Source organism: Labrus mixtus, chromosome 21 (assembly GCF_963584025.1).
Source record: "Labrus mixtus chromosome 21, fLabMix1.1, whole genome shotgun sequence".
In the NCBI taxonomy this organism is placed as follows: Eukaryota; Metazoa; Chordata; class Actinopteri; order Labriformes; family Labridae; genus Labrus; species Labrus mixtus.
In genome coordinates, this window is record NC_083632.1 from 6,657,511 (window position 1) to 6,673,889 (window position 16,379).

Below are 16,379 nucleotides of genomic sequence, written 5' to 3' on the forward strand. Positions count from 1 at the left end.
AAATCAGCATAAATGGAGAATTTCCTTACAGGAGCTTTAATTATTATGTTAAATGGTAAGACAGAAAATAAAGTCACACTCTGAGTCACTCTTTACTTGACAAATGAGATCAGGAGACTCCACAAGCTGCTGGTTACCTTGACTTAGCTTGTTTCTTGTTTTTAGGTCAGGATTCCTTCAGTGTACTGAGCAAGAGCATAGCAATACGTTCTCATTAATACCAGGTAAGTAGTATAGCTCTCCAGTATCCTCTAGTCTTTACCACAGGGAAAGTACAGGCACAGTTCATTACGCACGAGCGGACTTTATCCGAGGAATAAATCCAGTGAGATTTGATGTTTAAAGCTGCTTGTGGTTTGTTAGAAAAAAGAAACATCTGCAGTGGCTCAAATGTGCTCAAACTCTTTAATGCAAAGGACTATCATTAACACTACTCTGCTGGTCAATGACAGCATGCGCTGTGACCCGTCTCCCTGCCAGATGTGCCATGCACACTGACAAATAGACTAGTGGAGAAACACCTGACTCATACAATGCAGGAAGAAATCCACCAAACACTGCAAACATGATGCTTGAATGCAGCTCCTACATGCAGCATTAGGATACTCGCTATCAGCCAAAACGTACGTCTGATTTGAAAATCAGTATAAGGAAGGAAAAATGGCTTTGAAGCATCTCTAGTTGCAGCCAGAAATCATATTTAATTTTAATGTATTTCCTCCACTTAGTCACTGCAATCTTAAACTGTGTCAATGCACATCGTCTGATTGTTTATAAAAAAAAAAGAATCCCTGTGGGGTATCTTGAAATGTCTGAAGAAAATCATCAAATATTTGTAATTTATGAATTTTGTGAATCTACAGCTGTCAGTTCATTAAAAAGCCTTTTCTCCTCATTCGCGATAAGAGACTGAAATACTCTCTGCTGCTTCCTGGCCCCTGAGGGCCCCTTGGGCACGGCAATTAACCCCCCACTGCTGCAGTGAAGCTGCAGGGTTGCACCAGCAGCACAAACAGAAACAATAGTTTGTCTGTTTGGATGTGTGCATTTTAATGAGATTCAAAGTGTGTGTGTGTGTGTGTGTGTGTGTGTGTGTGTGTGTGTGTGCATGCTCAGCAACTTTTCACTGTGTAATGGAGGTACAGATAAAACAGCGGAAGGAGTTATGGAGTCGGGGGCTTTGACGAAGCAGAAACACATGGATGCACTTATTAAACTGTAACTGTATTTGTGTGTTTGTGTGTTTGTGTGTTTGTGTGAGTTTATCAGTGGAAAGAAAGTATGAAATAGAAGATAATTAGAAATATCCAGTTTTTGTTGAGTGCTGCGTAATGAAAAGCTTCTAGATGAGAAGTTTAAGGGCAGTTAAACATGATCTAATAATCTAATAATCTGTTCGTACATAACCGGATGAGGTCAAAGAACGTTTATAAGACGTTGCTTTGGATTGGATTGACTTGGGTTTTAGCGCATGATATACAAAATCACACTACAGAACATAGAAAGAAGAAAGAAAGAAGAGAGTTAATACAAGTCTGAAATATATTATAAAGCAACAGAGACCCAAAGATACAACACTTTGATGCCTGCTATTTCAAAGAAGCTAAAAATGACAGAAAACAGTCAGCTAGCAGTCATTTTCCTCCCCTGACTTCATGGGAGTTCATTCACAGTGTTTGCATGTTTCTAGCTGCAGGGCTCTCACAGCATGACATTATAAACGACTTACCTTTAAACAAAACCGTGTTTCGAAAGATGCCAAACACGACCTTCACTGTGATGAACATAATGAAGAAGTCTTGTTTCATGTATCAGGCAGGTCACACATTATCCAACTCCACCCCCTCTACTCAATACTTCTTAATAATAGACTGTCACTTTTTATAACAATGTCTAGATGCTGGCAGAACTCAGTCAAAGTAGTAAAATATCATGGTTTTGGTTTTATTTGGGAAAGTCTGCAGAGATTAAAGCTCCTAAAGGTTTTGCTCCAGTGTTGCCAGGGATACCACAATTTTAAACTTTGATAAGAAACTAAGAACAAACATCTGTTGATAATGGCTGGAAGAGTAATGACAAAAAACTGTTGAGAAAAAAAATGCAATAAATGAATAACTAGATTATTAAATGAAAGTAAAAATGATAAAACATTAACAATCTGAACGTTTCATTTTTGATATTTGCCATCGTAATGTACAAGAAGCTAAAGACATTTTGCTACCGGGGGCCGGAGGCTAACGCTATATGGAGGTTTGGAACGTCCGTCCTAGGCCAGTGGTTCACAACTTGTCTGTCCTCAGGACCCACCTCCAACTCCTCCGTTAAAAAATGCGAGCCAAAAATTTGGATTATTTTTTCGACCAATCAAATTTATTTACTAAAAAATGAGGCAGTTTAGATCTCAGTCGTTACAAAACATGTCTCTGAAGCAAGAAAACGTTTTTTTTTTCCAGGCGCACATTCGCGACACTGATTGGGTCCCGACCCAGCAGTTGAGAACCAGTTGTCCTAGGCAACCCAAGTTAAGAAATATCTCGCTTGTAATGATCAAATAAACCTCCTTCACACTGTCTAACATGCACAAAAACATTGACACCAGTACAGAAACATAATCAATGTATTTGCACTATTAAGACCGGTTACACAGAGACATGTGTAATGTTAGCATCTATAAAAATGAAATGCTGAAATGACTTGAGAATTGTCGGTATTTGCCGACCTGTGAATTTCACTTGACGACTGTTTTGCTCTCTCTTTTTGCCTGCAGCAGCTTCGTGTTAATCACTGCGTATTGAAAAGTATTGGAAGTGTCGAAAAAGACAATCAAGTGTCTCCATATTTAACTGAAACAACATCTGTGCTAAACCCAAAGTGCTTTTGACGACTCAGGATGTGAAGCCTGATCTCTGGAGTCAAATTTTGCTTCCCGCCCACCGTCTTTGTGACTTTCAGTTTAGTGCACAAATGAAGCCCCCCCTACGTGAATTAAAACAACATTTACTTCTGAATTATCCAGGAGGCCATTCTCATCACAATGTTAATGGGTAAACAGCTCAGTATGAAAGAAATGTAATTTCTAGGATAGAGGTGAGGTGCGCTCTGCAGCTGATGACGACGCTAATTGACATTTTTGTTTGTTTTGCCAAATAGATTATTCAATTTCTTTTGCTGATGGTCTGCATTAATGTCCCTGTAGGAGACACACTTACATTAGAGCATACAGGAGCATGATGTGCATGGACTGTTCCTCCATCAGTCAGATTGGGCGGTGATTTACAATCAATCTGAGCAGCAGTGCAGGATTTAGCAAGAAGAACATACAGTTTTGACACTTGTGGTATCAACTGAGGAACAGGGAAGATTTCAGGGTAAGAGGCCCGCATGTCTACTCAGAGATTATAAAAGTCGTAGCAGGGGTTTGAAAACAATCATAGATGGGGATAAAAACGGAGACAAAATTGCTGCACTGGAAGAAAATAAGACAAATAATCCTTCAAATTTCCGGACTCTGAGACATTTGGTTATGCAGAAGGCGAGGTGTTAATGATAAAACGAATGCTGTCTGTAATTTAATGTTTTGGTTATAGGGTCCTTCTTGTGCATGCCGTCTCGCTGTCCCACCGCCTCGGCTCACTGGGACACTTTATTCCGAGTCATTTTTAATTTCGTGTGATTTTGAGGTCAACATTTTTCTGCTGTGAAAACCTGTTAGCTGGCAGACAGCTTACCGGGGGTCACAAGTGCAAGAAAAATTAAGAAACTGACTGTTGCCATGACTACGGCACTACCAATGTGATGCAGAAAAATGCCCTGGAGAAGATATGCCTTTGCCACGGGTGTTAATAAGATTCAAAAACAGTAGGAGGATGAGGTCATGGAGGGTTGAAATCAACCAGCAGACAATGAGTGTGTGTTAACGTGACTGTAATATTATCGCTGTATTCACCTATACAGTGAGCTGCTTGTTTTAAAACATGTTTAGTGTTAAAAGAGAGTTTATCTTTTAGTCCTGCACAAGTATTTCTGTATCTGACTTCTTTTTTTTTTTGTGTTGAGCCTCACAGAAACCAGTCCTCTCCAGTTCTGAGTGGATATAAACCATCCTATAGTCTGGTGTAAATGGACTGTACTTGTAGAGCGCTTTCCAAGCCTTCTGACCATTCAAAGGGCTTTTTCATACATGTCACATCAAACACACTTTCCTACTCTGATGTTAGAGGATGTTATGTAAAGTGTCAGTCAGTATTAACTAATCCCATTGACATGCCGATGTTAATGTCACCAGGAGCCATGTGGGGTTCATTGTCAGACTGTATAAAACATGGACGTTGTCTCAGTGACGTCACCCACTGGTTTCTGAAGCGGACTTTTGAAGCCTATCGATGCCAGTCGCCATATTGAAAACGCTTTCTCCTAACTTTCAACCTAGTAGCAGGCAAAGAGCTAGAGTTAAGGCTGGACCTTTAAATCCTAGCAAACAGCTGCAACGTTTTATATCAGTAACTCCTCTAACTATACATAGCTCTTGTCCTTTTAAATCAAAATGGATCAGTCATAAAAATGTTTACCTCCTGTTCAGTGTGTGCGAATAAACACGAGAACTATTCAAATCAAATGTGTTATTTGAACCAGGCTGTAAACATTTATTTCTGCTTTGAAATGAATATTTTTTTTTGACAATGGGTGTGTATGTGACTTCCAGGGCTTTGGAAGCCAGCCTCAAGTGGACACTCAAGGAACTGCGCTTTTTTTTTTTTTTTTGCACATCCACATTAGCTTCATTTTTCTACCCCGGAGGCTGCTACTTGGTCTTACCCAAGGACACTTGGCCTTGTGGACTGCTGGAGCTGAAGATCAAAACCTTTTGATTAATAGACGACAGACTCACAGCTGCCCCTCGTGGCGTCACGGTCAAAGTCGTAATCCTAAACATTTCAGACATTTCAGGCCTGTCGTTTACTTTGGATAAGTCGGTGCAGTGATTGAAGAAAAAGTTAGGCAGGTATTTTACAAATCACGGGTTAAAGCGTTGCACTTCTTGTTGCCTCTTCAAAATAAAAGCAGTGTTTTGAAAGTCGAATACTTTAATGTGAAACAAACACTCACAACAAATACAAAGAGAAAGTGACTGGATGTAAATATCATTAATGGATAATACCAAAACTAGAGACCATGGATTGTTTGATAAATAGTTTGTTTTTCTTAAAATGGTATGGATTATACATTTTAATAACTTGACTTCCTTGTCTTGATAATAAACACAGATATAGTACCTCTTACAGGGGGGCAGGACCCCATTTTCAAAGACTCCCATTGTCAATAAAATATAGTCCTACTTGTTGGATTTGTCTGTAGCTCAAATTAAAATGACAATCAGATGACTTCCAAGAAACACAATGAGGCCATTCTTTGCTTTTGTATTTGATCACTTTTTTGTATCTTTGCCTGTTAGTTCTACTTTTGTTTCCTTTGTTTGAGACGTTCCTGCAGATAGATTGAGTGAAAGAGAGAGGGAGACAATGACACCACTAGAGAGAGAGAGAGAGAGAGAGTGGAGAAAAAGATAAAGTAAGGTGCCCAGAGGAAAGAGGCAGAGAGATAGATAGATTGATAGATACTGATAGAGAGAGCCGGGCATGGAGAGAGTGCTCCCTCCTTGTGGCTGCTGCAGTGCTGTGCAGGGAGCCGATTCATCACGACCACAGAAACAAGAGAGAAAGAGAGAGAGAGAGAGAGAAAGCGATGAGGGCAAAACAGAGAGGGAGGAAAGGTAGAGCACATACACAAGCGTCAGCATACAGTCCGTCATCCTCCGCCCCCTCTTTCCTCCACCTATCACTCTCTAGTTAACACACACACACACACTCACGCACACACACAGACATGGTGCAGACTTGTGTTACTAAGGTTGCCATACATATTGGTTTTTGTGCGTGTGTGTATCTTGTGCTGCTTCTTGTGCATTCTGCAAGTGTGTTTCTGTGTGTGTGGTCCTGTGCTGTGGATCTGAGTGGAAGCCTCAGGGACAGTGTTGTGTCAATATTATCTTTCAGCATGCTGGATGGATGTACTGAGAGCTCTTCCCTCTAATTATGCACCAGAGAGAAAGAGAGAGAGAGAGAGAGAGAGAGAGAGAGAGAGAAGGACAGTAAGAGGTCTACCTCCACGGACCACTTCTCCACTAGTTTCTTTAAGTGTTCTTCCTCCTTTTCTTTGGGCTCTGCGCCGGATGATTTTTTTTTTTTTTTTTTCTGTCCTGCCTCTCACTCTTTTTGTTGCTGAAAATATACAAAGTGGAAAACACACTCAGCAGGAGCTGCTGGGAAAACCAATTAGCTCCAAATGGCTGGAAAGCACACAAAGCTGTGGAAAACTGATTCTCTGCACCCCCCCCTCCCCCCCCCTCCTCCCCCCCAGATTGAGGGAAGTCTTTAGATCCAGATTCAGCAAAACAAATCTATCCTGTTTTTAAAGCTACAGGAAGCGAAATGTAAACCTCACATGTACAAGTCAGTCGTTAATATGACTGCTCAGTGGTTAGAGCGTTTGCACCAGAGGTCAGAGGTCACAGTCTTTGACGCAGTGGCTCCGGGTTGTTCAACTCCAACCTTTTGGCCTCACGCTGCGTTCTCCTTTCCTTCAACTTTTTTTTTTTTATATTTCAGCGTTGTTTCTCCTCGAGGCCAATTAGTCATGACCAATCGAGAGAGCTCCACACAGAGAGCTAATATAGATTAGGCTTGTCTTGGCAGTATTTGAGTCATGATGGAAAGTGAAGAGCTAGCAGAGGGAGCCTCTCTGCAGCAGTCTTCTGAAGTTGAAGTTGAACTTTAAACCTCTATGAACAGGAAATACAAGCGAGCAGCTTCACCGGGCGCTCACTCTGTAAAGCCGGCGCCCCATATACAAAGACGTTATCACTTGTTCAACTTTTGATCTGCAACCTTTTTGGAGCACGTTATCCTTCCTCTCTCTTCTCTACGTTTCCTTTCAGCTGTCCCATCCAATAGTAAAAAAAAAAAAAAAACCTTCATCGGTTTCAGCCCAGAATGCGACCAAGAGAAAATGGTACACACTGTTATGCACCTGAGTCAATGAGCTTCATTCTGCTTGTTTGCTCTTGTGAAAAAAAAAAAGCCCTCAACACCTGAGTCCGTTTTGACAGAAACATTCTCCATTATGTTATCACCAAGAGCTCCTGTGAGGAGGTTTGACTTGTTATGAATTAGACTCAAAATGATTATGAAGGCATCTTTAGGAATAACAAAAGCAAATGGGATTCACATCAGTATAAAGACGGACTGTTTCATACGGTTGTTTTCATGCCTGAAACTGCTGCCAGTGAGTTGATGATGTCAGACGCAGAGGCTGACAGCACAATGCTGAAACAGCCTTTGTTTACATTTCACTTGGAAGACTTCCAGTTGTACATTGGACTGTTGAAGAAAGCGGGATGAGATTTCTCTGTAAAAAAAAAAGATGAGAACACGCCTTACCAATGTTCAGGACAGGACATCAGATAACAGCTCCCACATTGTCCCACAGGGGGCGCCAACAGTTACACAAACTCAAGAGATTGAAATGTATCTGGACTGTAGGTTCACAGTTTTTAATACCTTAATAATGTCTTCTTCTAAACATTCATAGCACTTCATCTGTCATTTACTGTTAGTCACGATGACTGCTTTGAAAAAGAAGAAGAAGAAGAAGATATTCTTTATTCATCCCACTAGGGGAAATTCAATTTTACACTCTGCTGTTGAACATGCTACGCACACTCATGCACAAACACGATCCTGTGGACATGCACTAATGGAGAGATGTCAGAGTGAGGGGGCTGCAGAGAGCACTCCTGAGCTGGTGGGTAGGGGGTTTGGTGCCTTGCTCAGGGGCACCTCGGCAGTGCATGTAAGTGACCTGGCACCTCTACAGCTACCAGACCAACTTCCAGATTTGGCCCGCACCAGGACTTGAACTGGTGACCCTCCAGTTCCCAACCAAAGTCCCTACAGGCTGAGTTACTGCCGCCCTGTTGTGTCACTATAGCAACCAGCTGTAATGACATAAACTCTTAGCGTCATTGTGTAATAAACAGGGCTTTCAAATGGGTGAATCCAATGTGAATTGATCATGTATTTAATTGCTTGAATTGTCTTCTAACCAGTCAAGGTGTTTGTAACAACATGTCTACATCCAACCCTTCACATACACATTGTTATGCGATGCAAAAGTCCTCATTATCGTACACATTTAAGGCTTTGTCTTCAGGGGTATTTGGGATTCAGTATCTCGCCTCGCTTCATGTCTCATTGACAGCTGCCCCGGGAAGTGATCCACCCGGGTAGTTCCAAACTTTTTGTTCCCTCAAGTCGGTAAGATCCCAAAATAATTATAAACAGGGCCCGTGTTCAGAGGGTCCAGAAATTCCCCTTAAAAGTAGATCCTGGAAATGTCCCCTGTTCTCTGCCAGACACAGCAGATGACAACTCAAACACAGGGCGGAAACACAAAAAAATAACAACCTGCTCGGAGAGACAAAGGGAGAAAAATGGGCAAAGAAAGAGACGGTGCAACAACAAAGAGAAATGAAGAGAAGAATAGGCTTCAGATCCACTGGGACCTGAGACAGAAAAAAATATATTTATATGGCTGAATAAGATACACAGTATATTCCACTTTAAATCTCAGACATTGATCCAACTGCTTACATTTCATTTTTTTCCTGTTTGTCTCTCAGGTACTGTGGCATCTCGACATCTTCCGCAGAAGCTTCCGACAGTTGACCACACACAAGTGTATGGAGGACTCGTGTATCTTCTGCGCGTTGAAGGTAAACATAAAACTCTCCCTTTGTCCCCTAATGACTCACCGATTTCTTGACAGCACCAGGACTCCATTTTTCCTCCGTCTGCTGCTGTTCTCTGTTTCGCTGCTTTTCTCTGCAGACATGGTGGTTAACTTAGCTTTTCCTTTACGTTTTCTTTTCACACACACACACACACACACACACACACACACACACACACACACACACACACACACACACACACACACACAGATCACTCTCAAAAATGTGATGTCAGAAGTGAAATGAAGTTCTTTGTTTGAGTGCCTCCCTCTTGGTTGACTGTGGTTGGGAACCTCAGGGTAATGATACGATATGATATGCGATACGAGGCCCACGATAGAGATTACATCATGGTTCTGCAGTTATTGATAGATTGCTAGAAGATCATGTAATATCTGATGGACTGAAGAATATAATAATATAAGTGCAGGATTAATGTATTCATTTCATATCACAATTGATCCTTTATCGTCTTTTCATGGCCGTCGGACATTGTCCTGCTGTCTCCTTCTTCTTCTTCTCATAACCCGCTTTCACCTTCTTCTGTTCACGTTGCCTTTATTAATGTCGTCAGCTCCAGTATGAGGAGTCATCATGAAGTAGCCAGGGAAATCTGTTTAGGACATCTGTATACTGCCGTATTGTTTTTCTGTTCCTCCAGCACATTTCAGCGTTTTCATTGGACGGCTAAACCAACATGACACCTAAAGACTGCACACTTGAAACCTGATAGAAACTCAATCTGTCTTTTGTCTCCTATTCACTCATGTTTCCTTCCTGGACGTTTGCTTACCCTGTCGCAGGCACAACTTGTCTCCTAAAGAACACAGCCACTCTCTCCCACTGTATGTTATAACCTAGAATGAATCTAAAAAGGAGGAAAATTTGCTGCAATCCCAACAGTCACTTTAAAATGAGAATAAAGTTGTCCCACTAAGAATTGGAAATAAAGAAAAGGTCCAAAACGATAATTAGGGCTGTTTGACAGTAATTTAAAAAGTGTAAGACGATGATACCTACTACCATGAAAAGTAAAAACAACTATATTCACACAGCAGCCATTTTCCTGTGAAGACATGCTCGGGGATGTTTTATTGCTTGAGAATCGGAAAAATTGCCATTTCAGCGCCTCCTTAAAGTTTCGCAAAAAAACAAAACAAAAAAAAAAAATCTACACTGAAAATCCAGACTGACATCGAGCCACATTTAAAGTAAAATAACAAAAAAAAACATATTTGATAACCCATAAGCTACCACCAGAACATGTAACCTCCGGTGCTGAATATTAAAGCCGGGTGCTGAAGTCCAAAATCCTGCAGTTCCTAGAGTGTCCACTTGAGGCTGAGTGCATATGCACCAGTAGTCACATACACACCACATTCAAAAAAGCCAGAAATTAAAATATTCAAAGCCTGGTACAAAAACAAAAAAATGGTCTGATTAGCTCATGTCTCGATCTGCACACTCCGAGGGTGAACTTTCCTCTTGCTAATCCGTTTTGATTTTATGAATGATAAGCGTTACTCACAATAAGGTGAGTAGCTGACCTGATTGACGGGCGGGCGTGATTTAACGGTTTGTCTTTAAACCCGCCTCAGCTCCAGCTTTCAAACCTGTTGATAGGTTGACTGACAGTTAGGTTCAGACAGCATTTCCAGGCTCAGGCTCACTCAGGCTTTGTCCGTTAAAGGCAGGGTTCGTCATTTTCCAACACGATCATGATTTTGAAAGTAGCATCCTCCCTGTGCTCCCTCAAAAACCACGCGCCCCTCACTTACATGCACAGGCGCCATTGGTCCACAAGCGGACCTCAGCTCATGCTTTGAGTGTGGGTGCAGGGAGACAGGGAGGCGTGTGATTGGTTCATCAGATTGGTACCTCGTGGCAGACATTGGCCAAAGCTTTTACACGCTTACAACTGCTTCAGATGACAGATTTTCTTTGTTCCCTTTTCAGAGCTCGTGAATGTTTGTCAGGAGGCCGAGACAATTTCAACCAAGATCTTAAAAAGTATATCTGGAGAAAATGACCAACCCTGCTTTTAATATTTAGGCATTTATTAATTCAAGATTAAAGCCCTCATCTTGAACACATTCATATAATCCTGAGGTTAAACCACATGCTATAACAGCGGCCTAAAGTTTGAACTTCTTCTGGTACCTTCATTTGAAGTAATTTAGATATTTATTTGTTTACTCTGAAACATTTCAAAGCAGGACTTTTGTTTCCCTCTTTGCTGTTGCTTGTTCTTCTTCGTCGTCTGCTTTTGTGTAAAAAGCTGGTTCTGCTTGGTACCATGCAGCAGGCACTTTTTCCCTGTAAAGAGCTGCCTATGAATAAGAAACAGCACTTTGAACCTCTTTAGAAGACAAGTCTGAGATTGAATCACCGTGTTGTGTTCCAGCAGCTGCAGAAAGGAAGAAACCAAACCGGAGCTGTGGATCTGTAACACCATGAATCCCTCATAATGAGCAAGCCGTATGCAGCTCTGCTCGAACCATTTGTTGCATCGATGATGACAAATATGTGTCTGAGCGAAGGGAAGTGTTGTGTGTAATGTGCTTAAGTGTAGTAGTGTGTGCACTCTTGTGTGCGTGTGTGTGTGTGTGTGTAGCAGCGGCGATGTGTGTGTTCTACACGCTGTTCTGTCTCCTGCGCTTCCCTGTAATTAATTGGCTGACTGAAAGCGCTGAGCTAGCAGAGCCCACGCTGGGATGCTACACACACACACACACACACACACACAAACACACACACCTACACATGCATACAAATCTTACTTGCATGCCGCACACGTTAGGCGGTTACACACATGCACCTTGAGATGCTCGCAAATCTTCCTAACCATGCTGGGAGGCTCCAAACACACACACACACGCACACACACACTGGCTTGTGCTCGTGTTGTGTGCGAGTCAGGTGTGGGCGTACAAATCAAAGGTATTGTCGACGTGTTAAGTGTTCACATTTTGCTGTCACTTTTCATTAAGCATCGTGTCACCGCCTCTCCTTTGTCAGAAACCAACAGGATGTAGTGTTTTATTTTGTTACAGTGCGATTGTAGCTGCGGTCCCCGCGGCAACAAAGATTAAAGTCTCTGAATAACTGAGCAAGACAGGCAGCAAATGAACTTTAACTGCGTTTTTAAAAACATCCATTTCAGAGCGGCGAGGAGATAAGTGATGATTATTGGTGCTTTTATTTTGGGGGGGGGGGGGGGGGGGAATTGTGTGTGAGATTTTTTTGTTTAACTGCAGCAGATAAAGACGCTCGGCCTTGTAGTAAACATAAGTTGAGAGGCTGCCTGTGGCTATCCCTCTAGAAATCACTGCAACACTTTATCTCTCTCTCAACAGCACTCACACACACACACACACACACACACACACACACACACACACACACACACACAAACACACAAACACAAACACGCAAGGAAAAGAAAGGGAGAAGAAGAAGAAGAAGAAGAAAGTGGGAGAGAAGAATGACGAATGATTGGGGGAGTTGCCGTAGATTGCTCCTCTCTTCACGCTTAGACCACTGCACACACACTCACACACACACACACACACACACACACACACACACACACACACACACACACACACACACACACACACTCTCTCACACATATATCAGACCCTCTCTTACTCACTCTGCCTCATCCCTCCCTATTCTCCTCCCCTCTTCCTCCTCCTCCTCCTCCTCTCCTCTCCTCTCCTCCCTCCCTCTGTAGGGTATATTCCCCCTCCATTCTCCTTGGCGCATTGCTGCAGTCAGTACAGCCACCATAGTACACACACACACTCACATACTCACAAAGACACACACAAAAAGACACACACACCCACACACATATTGCTCACACCGTTCCTTTTTCCTCTTCTCTTTTCTCTGTTTCGCTCTCTCTCGCTCTCTCTCTCTCTCTCTCTCTCAGACACACACACACACACACACACACACACACACACACACACAATGTACTCCCATCAGTAGGACTGCATTACCTTTCCCATTGCCAGCTCTCAGCCTGCACACACTCAGCCACTCTCACACACCGAGGCCCATTGTTTTATAACATTTTCACTCAATGTGATCACAGCCATTTTATTGCTTCCAAAATGTTAACTATGGATTTCAAATGATCAAATAAAGAAAATAAAATCATCATGTCTTTGCCAATTAATGAATTAGATGAACTGTTGCTTGTCTGAGTTTCCCCACAGATGGATTCAGAGACTATTTTTAGCACTCTTTAACTCATCATGAACTTAAGCTCATGTTCTGTAGTAGAGCTTCAGTCAATGCAGCCTCAACAGGTGCTTCAACCTTCAAACATATTCACAACACTTCTTTGTGACTGTATTTAGATGGGTGAAGGGTTTTTCTTTCAGTCCAGACTTTGTGACATCTTCTTCATCATGTTCTGCACAGAGAGTTCAAGGTGGCTAGTTTAGGGTTCAAAAAGTAGAGTGTGGTGGTTCTACGCTGCTTGCTGCGTTCGTCTCGGGTTTTTACCAATTGGCACATGGGCGGTTCTAGGCCGGGGGCCAACAGGGGCCAGTGCCCCTGTAACACTAAGCTTGGTCCCCCCTGTGGCCACCCCTCCAAAAGGAAGAGCCCCCCTAATAACACATACACAGTATTTGACTCAACAACCGGACTCACATCACATCATAAATCATGATATTTTATGTTGTTGTATTTAATGATGTGCGCTATTATTTGGTATAATATATATATTTTTTAAAGCGATCATCTTTGTCTATTTTTCACCTGGGTTCGACTGGCCCCAGTTTGACCCCCTCAGTAAAAGTGGTCTAGAACCGCCACTGAATTGGCAACCTCCAGTGTTGAATAAAGACAAAGTGGAAAAGCAAGAATATGTCAGCGCCTGTGTCCACTAGAGGCCGGCTCCAAATGCCAAGGAAAACCCCATTAGGTCCAATCTTAAAATGGCCATCATGACGAATCCATTTGGTTATGTTTAAGCTCAGAGTTTTGCATAGTAATGCATGATAAGGGGCGGGGCTGGGTTGACTGACAGGTGGGTAAGTTGTAGGCCGGCCTCAGCTCCACCTTTTTTTGTTTTTCCCTGTTTCTAGTAGGATCATAGGTTAGATCTGATTTCCAATATGGCAACTGCCATCGTTTGGCTTCAAGACAACCTCAGAAGAAACCAATGGGTGTCACTGAGACTACGTCCATGTTTTGTACAGTTTCTATAGTCTTAACTGTACACCATCGAAAACCATGAGCTGGGTCCAGAAGTTAGTTACTGCCCACTATATGGTCCACAGTGACCGTTTCCTAGCGCACTTCAACTGTGGTTTAGTATATATCAAGTGGACTAAAATGGTCTTAGTGTTGACAGTCAGGCTCATTATTAGTCTTCTACATAACATTTCCTGGATAGCTTGTGTGTAATGAATGACCCAAACTTGGTTTAATTCAGGGAAAGATGGTGATGTTGGGTTATTTTTTTTTTTATAAATTCAGAGCACCACACCACAAATAGAAGCGTCACAATAACTCATCCACAGGCATTGGAAAATGGTACTGCTTTAGTAAAACCAATAAAACATTTTTATTGGTCTAGAAAGAGACGCCTGGTATCTGATTAATTGCCTCAAGTTATGTCAATTGAGTAAACATCTGCTGAATCCTGAGCCTACAAGTTTAGGAATTAAACACATTTCAGGCGGAGGCTTTACTGTAGACCTTTGTCATCTCTTTGTCATCTCTTTGTCATCTCTTTTAGAGGCTCGCCGTTTGAATTCCCCATAAAACAGAACTTTGAGAGTATCTGTAACTGCCGTGTCTTGACGTATTTCCTACTGAAACAGGATAGAGCCAATCACAAGAAAGAAGGCGGGGCTTAACATTGGGATGAACTTGATTGGATCATTAGCTTCAACAGAGCTTTTGACTTGGTGAAAATGTTGGAAATGCCCCTGAGTGCAGGATGAGTCATCATCATTAATGATGTAATAATACTCAGATAATGCTTTATTGAAATATATTTGGCAGATCAAAAAACTTTAAACTAAGGAACGCTTTAAGTTTAGCTGCATTGTGGGTAATGTAGTTGTTAGCTTTTGGCAAGTGAAAATCCAGTCAAAGAGATACTTCACCCATTTGCATTAAGCTTTGTATCAATAGAAACCTGGTAGTATTTCTGAATGGTCGTGCATCCCGCCCTCATTTTCCCCTGAGATGGGAAATCTTTGTATTTCTGAGTCTGAAAAGGAGCTTCCAGTGACGCAAAATGACGATTTTGCGGTTAGCAGGGTGAAACTACAACGCTAGTTCCTCATGATTTCGACCACTGAAGCTACAGACCAATCACAGATCAGTGGGTGGGAATTCACTCCCAGAATCGAAACTTAACGTCCGCCATATTGCCTGGAAGCTATGCTAACAGGCTCTATGGAGAAAGCTGATAATGGCGAAAAAATATAAATATAGCGGCGAGACGGCTGCTGCCGACAGGCCGGTCTTGTGTGAAACTGTAACAATCGAATGTCCCTCTGGGATTAATAAAAGTATTTCTGATTCTGATTCTGAACTAGAGGACCTTAGTGGGAGTGGCCTGCGGTGCTGTGCATTCTGGGATTTGGTGTCTTTCATCCACATGAGCCAAAAAGACACATTCTGCCTTTTCTTGGCCAAGAAGGCACCAGCTTCAAAATGTATTTCACATTTCTACATGTATGACCCGATGTCGATACAGATTCATGTTTCAACGGGTGAAGTATCCCTTTAATGACGCCAATATGCACTTTTTCCTTCATGCTTGTTCAGTAAGCCTCTCACATCATTTTGTCTTTTGACATCGTCGTGAGCAACAAAATGTTTTGTTAGATTTGATTAATAACTCATAAACTTTTCATTTCATTAAAACCTCTACAAAAAGAGTATTACAGAGAAGGTCAGCCCTAATGCTCCAATGAATCATAAGCTCTGCAGCTACGTGAAAGAACCCCGGCAAGTGTGGAAACAAACAAGATATGTGTGCTTTTGAAATGTGATTTTCTAAAAATACCTCTGACAGATAATACCCTGTTTCTCATTCTGGAGGTCACAGAGCACCTGCTGGTTTCCAGTGATCGAATCACCACTGGAGCAGAAAACCAGCAGAGCAACAACCAGCAGCGCTCTGCCATGTCAGACAGGCTTGAGTTTATGTCTGGTTTGGGCTGTTTAACAGTTGGTCAGAAATAGTGGCTTGTTTTTTTTTTTTGTTTTTTTTTTGTGTGTGGCCGAGGAGTCTTACAACCAAAAAAAACGAGGTCATTTTTATCCGTCGGCGATGTGGAGAGAGTCTCTGCTTTTATCTCAGCCCTCTCGGACGTCTGTTGCTCTCCTCAGTCCAGACTCAGTCAGGTTTCACTCTAATGGACTCTGCTTGAACTGGATGCAACTTTTCTGCACTCACGTCTCGACTTAAATAACCCCTACTCAAGTACATCTGTCGTCTGGTACGACTGCTAATACTTTTCCCGGCACTATAACTACAGCTGCTGCTATT

General features: G+C 42.1%; 1 protein-coding gene across 3 annotated transcripts in view; it reads left to right on the forward strand.

Moving 5' to 3' along the window:
• The window catches only part of usp54b (ubiquitin specific peptidase 54b), a 62,981-nt gene that overhangs the window by 14,580 nt on the left and 32,022 nt on the right, over positions 1–16,379 (forward strand). For all 3 annotated transcript variants that reach the window (XR_009665914.1, XM_061028011.1, XM_061028012.1), the window contains one exon: positions 8,738–8,830. Coding sequence is in view for 2 of the 3 variants with exons in the window: in XM_061028011.1 (XP_060883994.1) it covers positions 8,738–8,830 (93 nt within the window). In the remaining variant the exon portion in view is untranslated. The remainder of the gene's footprint in view (positions 1–8,737; positions 8,831–16,379) is intronic.